This window comes from Adiantum capillus-veneris, chromosome 23, assembly GCF_014529385.1.
Source record: "Adiantum capillus-veneris isolate H3 chromosome 23, ASM1452938v2, whole genome shotgun sequence".
In the NCBI taxonomy this organism is placed as follows: Eukaryota; Viridiplantae; Streptophyta; class Polypodiopsida; order Polypodiales; family Pteridaceae; genus Adiantum; species Adiantum capillus-veneris.
The window spans coordinates 48,951,939-48,961,908 of NC_140953.1; the positions used below are offsets into that span (position 1 = coordinate 48,951,939).

Consider the following 9,970-nt stretch of genomic DNA (forward strand, 5'->3'; position numbering starts at 1 on the left):
ACAGGTTCGGATTTGTTTTTTGATAAATGCATGCACACTAGGTGTTATGGGCTCTAGTGTTTAGCAAAAGCTGATTTAGAACGGTATGAGTATTCATCAAGTTGTTGCTTAGGAAGCATTTTGCACTCTATGTGCAGTATCTTTATGAGATTACTTTTGGGTCTACCAATCACCAACAGAGGTCATGGCTCGGTTTGGGTGCTTGTGGATCTTTCAAGTTAACCACGATGGTTATTCAGGACATTGTTGATTCTTCAACAATATTGTACGATCCCCATTCACTAGTCATGTGGGAGATTGTCTGTAAACCGTTGTAAAAAACACCTCAGTATTGTCAGTTATCCAAGGGGATAGACATATTACAACTGTAATCTTATGCTAAAGGAAATGCAAAGTGCGTATGTTAGCACAAAGCAATCCAATTAGTAAACATTTATTGCTCTAGTTGGAGTTTGCTTACCATAAGTTAAAGCATGTTTGCGACTAGGTTTTGTCTCTTCATGTTTAAGTCAGGTTCTCAACCCTGAACACTAGTTATGGTGGGGTTGGTTTACTAATGAAACTTGGTTGATGAGTTATGTCAGCAAGTTACTTTCATGGAAAGTGAAAGGGGTACTCTTTCAGGTACATCTTTGTTGTGATAACTCGTTTAGCATGCTCATCTGCGTTCTAATCTACACACTATGATTGGATAGGAACCGGTAACACAAAATGGTTGCAAATGGACAACAATGTGCAAAATCAAGATGTTATTCTTGATTTCATTGGACCTCCTACTGCACCATGTTTCGGTCAAACAAGCAGCTGGATCCATGAGGGATACCACTGTGGAAAACATTAGTGTTCTTATGAAAATCCTACCACTTTTGTTTTCGTCGATGAAAACGCTTCTCCAAGGGGGGAGTAATGTCATGCCAAGGGTAGGACTATAGGAGGGCACGGCCCTGGCCAAGGGTATACAGATACACGTGCGGTACAGGGGCTGTAAATAGCTAAGAGCCAGCGGACCAAGGGTTTATATATATGTTGGTTGGGTGGTTATTGACATGTCTATCTCCCTACGATCTTCCAGATATGGTATTATTTTAGAAAAAGCAATGTCTATTGAAAGAGACTTTGTATAATCAAGAACTATCTTTAAAGAAACCTTTTTGAACTCTTTCACATTTTTTTGACAATTCACATTGACCTGTTTTTTTGATTTTTGTCTCAACTATTTTCCAATTCACTTGAGCTTTAGCTTTATTGTAGTGTAGTTCACTTTAACAAGATTTTCATCCTTTTAATAATAGAAGGTCAAAATATTTATGTCATTGTAAAGTGCGCCTTTACATCATAGAATATGTGCTTCAAAACAAAATCTCCTCTATGGATGCAAGAATGTGTCTTTGGCACACCCTTTCCCCTTTGCCAATGCCAATTTTGTGGGGCTTGTTGTCTCAACTCACCCCAAAAAAAATCACTTGTGTATGAAATACATTGCCAATTTGATTGTCATTTAGCATTCAACGCGCCTTCCAATGAAGCATGGGAGCATAAACTGGGCTAAACCCTTGTGCTGTATTTTGGGTAGCTCTAATGGTGTGGTCTCTTTAGCTCTATCAAACATATACATCGGAGAGTGCATCTCGTACAAAAACTACGAGACAATTTTTTTGAAATTCTTTCAGTCTAGGTGGCTCGCCCTAAAGGTCAATTGGCTAGGGAGCGTTAAAGTCTTGCTTGGTGTTTGGCAATGGAGTAAAAGCCTTGTCCTACCTAGGGGTTGAAGGGCTTATAGGAGGGGAAGGGACCTTCACACTGTAAAAGCATTGCTACCGCTTTCCCAAATTAAGTTGGATTTCTAGGGCATCTAGTGTATAAGGGGGCAATTGACAACACTTGGTGGCAGATCATGACTTTCACATGCATTATTAAATGTTGCAACGCTTGCACTGCAATGACCAAGAGTCGTAACCCCTCCAAGCAATGCGTGTGATAAGAAATGTCGCAATACATAAGCCTCTCTAGCCCCTGCAGATGCTAGGCGGGGCGTGGCTTTCAGCAGGTGCCGCCAAGGTTAGGTTAGGGCCTTGTCACTGGCCACGGGATCCCTCCCCAGGGGGGATCTAGGGCTACCAATGCTCACAAACGATTGGGAAAATAAAAGCCGTCAGATCTTCTGTCGGGGTGAACTAGGGGTGAACTACGTGTAAACTGGGGGGAGGGGGGGTGTGAACTAGGGAGAGCGGTGAACTAGGATTATGCATGATGCACATGATAGTGTGATGGTAAGCTGCAAGATGGGGGTCATGGGTTCGAATCCGTGGGGGGGGGGAGTGGATGGTGAACTAGGGGTGAATTGCACATTTTTTTCCCTCAACCCTAGTTCACCCCTACTTCACCCGATGATCCGATAGTCTAGATTGTTCCCATATTGTGTCGCATATTGTGTCGCATATCAAGAGCTGTAGGATCCCCCTGAAGAAGCTTAGTGATGCCCCTCAGCACTATCTAACATGGGATCTTAATGACCCTCAAGCGGTGGGATCCACGGCCGGGAAAGTGGCACGTGAATCTTGAGGCCACTGGAGGGTCCACAAAGGTGTTGCAACACTTGAATGAAGCCCGGTGATTTGAACCCACGACCCCACCAAGGAGAGGCTTGTGAGCTAACCATGCAAGCGAGTGTGGTTGGTTGAAACCACTATGAACGCACTTGGTTATAAAGTAAGTTTACTCCCCCCCCCCCACGCATCCTTGTTTACTTTTGCTGCCCTTGTTTACTTTTTTCCAATCGACGTCCGGGTGCCTCTTTGCTTTCGTGCCCGCACTTCTCGGTTGTAGATCGCACCGCTTGGGGGTTATTAAGACGCATGCTAGATGGTGAGTGACGCCAGTGACAATATGGGCTCTAGCCCCGACGTTGACAATTCAATTTGCTCTTAAAGTCTCGCTTCGTGTTAAATTTCCTACTTGCAGGTATACCGACGCTGGTTTTTACTTGGAAAACTCGATTTTGCATTCAAACACGCTGAAGGAGGGAAACAGGAAGGAGATGGCGACGAGGGAAGGATTCTGCAGCGCCTGCTTACGTTGCATGCTGAAGCTCTTGAACTTTGTGCTGGTTTTCGTGGGCGTTTCCTTGCTGCTCTTCTCGCTCTGGGTACTTCACAAGCTGCCGGCTTCTTCCTTCCGGTCCAATCAGCTCTGGTAAGCACGCCTTTGCCTTTCTTTCTGTGAAAACCCAAAATCGACAGCCTTTTGCAAGAAATTTTTCATCTTCAGAAGCCGCGGGGTATGTTTTATTGCAATAGTGGCCTTTCCATTGCATCTCCTTCTGTTGAATTAGGTTTTTGGTTGTTGGGGTCAGAATCTGATAGATGCGATCACCAGACCTTTTGCTCATAAATAAATAATCTGATTGAATGGAAGAGGTGGTGCCCAAGAAGGGCATGCTTATTTTCACATGCTCAAAGAGGCAATAGTCCACTAATATCATATCAAGGCATCATTACCAGGCCATCTTTTCATCGACTGTGTAGAGGAGCTATGAATTTTGTGTTGTTTGCAAAGCCGCCCATTTGAGATATGTGTTCTTCAGCTGGTATATGCTTGAGTGGGTGGACAAGTTTGCATTGGTTGCAGAAGTGCAAACTTATGTTTTATAAAGTTCTTAGTTTCCGTCTGATATATCTGCTTCATCAAGTCTTTCTCTATGGTTAAAGCTTTTGTGATGTCGCGTCTCTGCCTTCGTTCTTATTATTTTCGAGTTCAAATGTGTCTGACCTAATTTCCAAACATGCTCTAATCTGGTTCTTTCTCTCTATGTAGGTTCATTTATTTGCTATTAGGACTGGGAGCAAGCATTTGCATGCTTGCGTTCCTTGGTCATTTTGCGACAGACAGTGCAAATGGATGCTGGCTTTCTTGTGTATCCTTGTCCAATGGTGCACTATGTGCACATGGACATGCGCCTGTGCGTGTGCGCGCACACACACACACACACACACACAGAGAGAGAGAGAGAGAGAGAGAGAGAGAGAGAGAGAGAGAGAGAGAGAGAGAGAGAGAGAGAGCCTTAAAGTATAAGTTCGCCATGAGTCATGACTCTTAACTCTCATAGTATGCCTTCTCTCTGGTGGTACTACTGATGCTTCAAGGTGCATTTACAATCGAAACTTTTCTGTACAAACAAGGGGATGCGGTATGTTGGGTTGTGTAATACATGCATTTATTATCTATATCCCCAATGAGCTTTAACAGCAATGTCCCATTGTAAATACACAGATATGTATAAAAAGTTCTACCTACTACCTTTCCTGTGCTTATGGTAAATGATCAAATTTGCAGGTTATGCCTGATGATCCAACTGGAGTACTTAATCGTGTTATTGAGTTCATTGAGGAGAATTTGGATGTTTGCAAGTGGGCGGGCTTGGTCATTCTGGTCATGGAGGTAAGTTTTAAGGGGTCAGCAATTCAATGCATCGACCATTTCACTTAGCTTACACGATTCTGCTTAAAACTTGTGAAGTTTAAAGTATCTGCATGTGCATGTTTGCTCACATTAAGTTTCTCAATGCTTTAAGCCTTGCAATGAAGATTCGAAAATATTTCACTGACCACAGTGCAATCATGCATGCTATCAATGCACATTAAAGTTCTACAGTGAAGTCGTCTGCTTGGTATATATATATATTTGTGGCAATGGACTCACATGTATGTGCAAATTAGGACGTTTTTTACCCTTTTGCCTCTTGGCTATGGCTTCACCTGTTTTGTCTTCTATAGGCTCTTGCTGCAATGTTAGCATTATGTGCAAAAGCTGCTGCAAGCTCCTTTGTGGGCGAGGACTTTGATGATGATGATGACGATCAGAGAGTGTATGTTCTTCCCGTATCAGCAAGCTGTTGGCAACCACTTTTGGGTAAGGAAAGGTCACATGTGCCTTTCCCAGTTAATGGCCTGGCTCAGGGTTATCCTCGTAGATCCAGTGCACGAGCACCAGAGATGATGTGATCTTGCCCGCTACTGCGTCCATCATTTGGTCTCTCTAGCTAAACGAAGCAAAAAGGTGGGTTCTCTGCTTTTGTGTAAACATCAAAGGCTGCCTTTTGTGTGTAAATTTGTGCTTGTCCTGGTGTGGTGTTGTGCCTACAAATGGCTGTTCCATGTGTAAGAAGAATGAACACAAGGTTTTTTTTGCTCTCTGTATGTGCCTCACCATGGTTTTGGTGTTAGTTATGTAAAGATTCAAAAGAGGAATTTGATATATTCTTTGTCGATGCAGGGCAGCTTTGTGTGCACGAGGACATGTGATGCTTATTTTGCTTCGACACACTAATTATTCTTTGATTTTTTAATTATTTCCTGTGAGGATGTAACGATAGACCAAATTTCAGTGTCATAAGTAGGATTTTATAGAATGACTATCAAAAAACACATATTTGGTGAGAGCTTGTGGATGCATTCGATAGTGCCTCTACTCATTGTATAAAATGAGTTGCATATCTTACATCTCCACATCTTGTATTGAAGTTTACCCACTGAACTACATTTGCAAATCAACGCCGCACTTATTAAATAGCTCTAGCTTCTTGTTCATTTTCTTGATGTCGTGTCAACTTGTTATTACTTGGACCTCTAGATTGTGCCATTCTAGGTGAGCCATAGTTGTGAATGTGTTTATGAGTTTGTTTGTGATTCATTATAAGCTATGTAGCGTGTCCTAATTTATACATCATGGATTGATTACTTTCCACTAGGACTAGAATTTCATTGCATCTTTAACCTGTTTTCTTTGGTTGATAAAAAGCAAACTCGCTATTTGAGAAGTAGGTCTTCTGTTCAAGACTCAGTAGATAATATTTGACCTCTCTTGGGATTGTAGCTACGACGTAAAACTTATCCAGTTCACTTACTACTTTTTTGAATGCGACTGTATATATGTATATGTATGTGTATGTATACATACATATACATACGCACACACAAGATTCCTTGTTGCTAGCAAAGATGAGACCAACAGCAACGTGGACAGGCAAACATGTGCCAATTATTAGCTCTCAACAAGAATGAATACAAAACATTGTTGAACCGTAGTAATCTTGCCAAGGCTAGGACCTTTTTGGTAGGCCAGAGACTCACTTTAGAGATAACATGAAGTTTTCCACATTCTATTCCTTAAAGTACTTTGTAACTTTTCTTGCATCTGAAGTCTTGAAGCATGTAAAAGTGGACCTTGGGGTTATTCACGATGAATTAAAGGCTCTTGGGTCTTTAAGTAGAACACAAGAGCTAACTAAAACTATAGGGATGTCTTTGTGCTAAGTGGGTAAATTTGGTTCATTTAAGGAGCAACAATAGACCAAATTAGTAAAATTGAGCACTCTGAAACTCAAGCCCTCTTCTTGTAAGAGCTTGTACAAAAATCAGAGCTATGGATTGCACCTTCTCCAAAGATCTGAAAATGCCATAGCTTACCAATCTCTCCCATGCGGTTCTTGGCGCAAAAAAACTCCATACTAAACTTGCTCTCCACTGGCCTGTCCACATCGTGCACCAGGATGTCTGTACTCTGATCATGTGATGCCGCTCTTGCCATCAATGCCGATGTGTAGATTGCCGTCATTCTGCCAGGAAATTCTGGCGAATACCCACGTGGTGCATCTATCATTATAACATCCCATTTCACCCCATACAAATGCTCTGGTAATGATTTAAGCACAAGCTTGCACTTTGATTGCCGCAAATTCCTCTCGCTTGGAAAGCAGATGTCTTGGTGTCGTTGCACATACGCAAGAAGATCATCTGCGTCAGTAAGGGTTGTAGTGTAATTGACAGCATATGTTTCCAGTGAGGGGTGCGCTTTCAGCATTTGTGCAATCCAGGAAGGGTCCTCCTCAAGGAAGACAGTGCGACCACCGTGATTGAGAGCTTGCCAGAGAGGGCTATCGAAGCCCAGGCCATAGATGAGGAAGTTGCAAGGGCCACGCCTGCTGAGAATGTTTGCAGTGACCATCATTTCTTCTCGAGTTTGCTGTGGGGTTATGTTAGATGAGGCATAGTGGACAAGGGCAATGGCGACTGGATAAGGCAAAGCCTTGCCATCGCCTCTGCTGTTACCACCCGTATGTCGCATGACATGTCGAGCAGACTCCATATCCAGCATGGGCTTGTCGGGACGTGCGAAGTAGAGGAGGGCGATAAAGATCAGGATGAAACCTGGCCAAAATCGACCGATGTTGTCAAGGCTGGGGCGCACAGAAGTGTGAGAGGAGACCATTGTTGCCCCACGCACACACTACACTCACTCAGACGCAGATCTCTCTCACACAAATGCACGCGCACACACTCTATTGGGACCGTTTCTGCTGAGTTAAAATCACCTTGCTCTGGGTAAAGCTTGCGTAAAATGAGTGAGAGGGAGAGAGCCCCCGAGGGAAGTGCTGGTTGGTGTTGAGCTCCTGTTGGAGTACAAAACATACAGTCGTTTCACACACACACGCACAATGCACATTATACACACCGTATGGTCTGACGTCGCCATTTATCCCGCCCACCTTGCTTTCTGCCATTGCATTCATAACAAACCCTAGGCCTAATGAGTCCTTTCTCTCTTGAAGGAACAGCACAACTAACCCTCACAGCTCAAATCTCTGAAGTTATGATTGTCCATGGGATTGTGTGTGTGTGTGTGAGAGAGAGAGAGAGAGAGAGAGATAAAGAGAGAGGGGCCTGGCCTCATCGCTATGTGATGTGGGCGAAGTGAAGGGATCAACGATGGAAATTTGATCTGTCATTGATCAAATCTAGTATTGCAAATTCCCCCTCCATCACGCGTGCCCTCCTCACGATGCCCAACCCTCACCATATGAGCTAACATGTATCGTTGAGCAGTAGGTGAGCTAGTGTGTATAAAACTTGTGCCCTCCCTACTACGAAGATCCGACGTCCCAAATCCCTTGCACCCCGTTGATCAAGTGTCTGTCCAATTGATCCCTCGATTGTGACACCGTGTCACTTATAGACGAGGGGGCATGCCCCAAAGAGGTAAGGCCTTAGTGATGGCCCTTTTTCATTAGGAAAAAAGGGAGGTGGTTTTTAAAAAAGGTATAATTTTATGATTGGTTGGTTAAGAGAGAAGACAATCATTACAGAGATTTGACGTTAAAAAACACTCATTACAGAGATCGACCTTAGAGAACACTGAAGGATTGAAGACCTGTTGTAGGTTGTAGCTTGTATTATCAATCATGATGGTTTAGTATTGGCTCTATTCGGTAAAATCCTCCTCGACCATGTGCGACTCCTTGCTCTTGTTTGTGCATAGCCATTTGCGACTCTCTTCGTACAGAAACACAGGCCATTGTTGGGTGCATGGTAGACCTAGGGGAGAGAGAGAGAGAGAGAGAGAGAGAGAGAGAGAGAGACCTGAACCTCCCCGACCATGTGCGACTCTTTGCTCTTGTTTGTGCATAGCCATTTGCGACTCTCTTCGTACAGAAACACGGGCCATTGTTGGGTGCATGGTAGACTTGAGAGAGAGAGAGAGAGAGAGAGAGAGAGAGAGAGAGAGACCTGTTGTCGTGGATGTCCCCTGGCCACGCACCCCATCAACACCTCCCTCCCTCCCTCCCTCCCTCACCTCTTGCCCCCATGCATTCGTTCCCTCTTGCTTGCTAATCTCTCTGCATAGAGAGGATCTCTACAAAGACCTGTCACAATCTCTCTCGTCTCTCTATGGACGCTTTCGAAAAGTGTGCGGTCTAGCTGAGAAGGTGCAAAACCTCTGGCTGTGAGAGTTGGTGATGAGAGTCACAAACACTTTGTGAAAAGCGTTTGTCGAGAATCACCAACCCTCTTTCTAAGGGTGATTCAAAATCTAAGAGCATTCGTGACAGCAAAGTCACAAACCTTCTTTTCTATTGTACTTGGAATTGCTTGTTTTCATAGTTGAGAGTATGTTGAGAGGATCACCAAATCACATTCAATTTCACTTAAAAAGACCATTTAAAAACACTAAAGTTTTAGCTATGAAATCTCAATGCTCATACAAGCACAAATCTCAATCAACACCCAAACCTCTTTCATGGTATCATGTAGCCTCGCTCCCAATTACATAATCGTAATATCAACCAGTTGAGGAATACTTGAGCTTCCACCTTCATGGCGACCATTTTCTGAATTTGCAGAGATTTAAGAGCTTCTAAAGAGAAGCCCACACACCATTTTGATAAGGGGAAACCCTAATTCACTCCCTCACAAGCTCAGATACAAGATTACGAAGAGGCGGGAATGCTTTACACATAGATTGATAGATTGAGTAACCATGGAAACAATTGCACAGTAGAGAAAAATTGCAAGTTTTTTCTGTAAAAAGCAGCCTTCTCTCTCTTTCCCACGGCAGTATGAGCTGATGTGTGTGTCAATTTTTGGGCCATTTTCTCACTTTGGACCAAACCTGGTCATTTTTAGATCATTTTTACCCAAAAAAATGTCATTTTTTATGCGAAAAATCCCAAATGGAGTCACAAAAATCCCTAAGTTTGTGGGATCACTCGCATAAGCATAAAAAGCATAGATAAGCATCATTTTTCATCAATATACCATTTTGGGTCACTTTTAATACAATTCTGCAACGATGCCTGCTGTTATAGGCGAGATGAGTGTGCCACCATGAAACACTTGGACAATGTACATTGTCAAACCAAATTAAGTATCTTATCAAGTTGGAAAGCATGCAAATGCGCCACATCCAGGGCCACGACTCCCCGGGTAGGTATGTACATGATAGCGACCGCAGTAGCCGCTTCAACATATAGCATAATATGTACATGATTGCTTTTATTTGCATACATCAAGAAGTGTCAAGAGTGAGACGAATGTTTTTATTTCACACTATGTACGTGCCATGGCATGACATCCACCCCCTCTGAACCTACACATCCTCCGGTATGTGCCACAATAACATCTGTAAAGCATTAAAA

General features: G+C 43.2%; 2 protein-coding genes across 4 annotated transcripts; one reads left to right on the plus strand and one right to left on the minus strand.

The window, feature by feature from the left end:
* Nucleotides 1-2,934: 2,934 nt before the first annotated feature.
* On the plus strand, nt 2,935-5,569 carry LOC147427754 (tetraspanin-19-like). Of its 3 annotated transcripts, XM_086497174.1 has the most exons (7): nt 2,935-3,192; nt 3,814-3,913; nt 4,106-4,186; nt 4,333-4,437; nt 4,773-4,908; nt 5,039-5,055; nt 5,272-5,569. In XM_086497174.1, the coding sequence occupies exons 1-7, from the start codon at nt 3,038-3,040 to the stop codon at nt 5,323-5,325; spliced, it is 648 nt and encodes a 215-aa protein (XP_086353300.1). In that variant the 5' UTR covers nt 2,935-3,037; the 3' UTR covers nt 5,326-5,569. The 3 variants fall into 3 exon arrangements, 2 of the variants coding, with proteins under 2 accessions (XP_086353300.1, XP_086353299.1); XR_015186024.1 differs by having other exon boundaries at nt 2,937-3,192; nt 4,773-5,055; XM_086497173.1 differs by lacking the exon at nt 5,272-5,569 and having other exon boundaries at nt 2,936-3,192; nt 4,773-5,258.
* A 447-nt stretch (nt 5,570-6,016) lies between these two features.
* On the minus strand, nt 6,017-7,661 carry LOC147427755 (glucuronoxylan 4-O-methyltransferase 2-like). Its single transcript, XM_086496586.1, has 2 exons — nt 7,370-7,661; nt 6,017-7,205 (listed from the first exon to the last, which is right to left on the minus strand). Exons 1-2 carry the CDS (start codon nt 7,464-7,466, stop codon nt 6,379-6,381), a joined length of 924 nt encoding a protein of 307 aa, XP_086352712.1. The 5' UTR covers nt 7,467-7,661; the 3' UTR covers nt 6,017-6,378.
* Nucleotides 7,662-9,970: the final 2,309 nt, after the last annotated feature.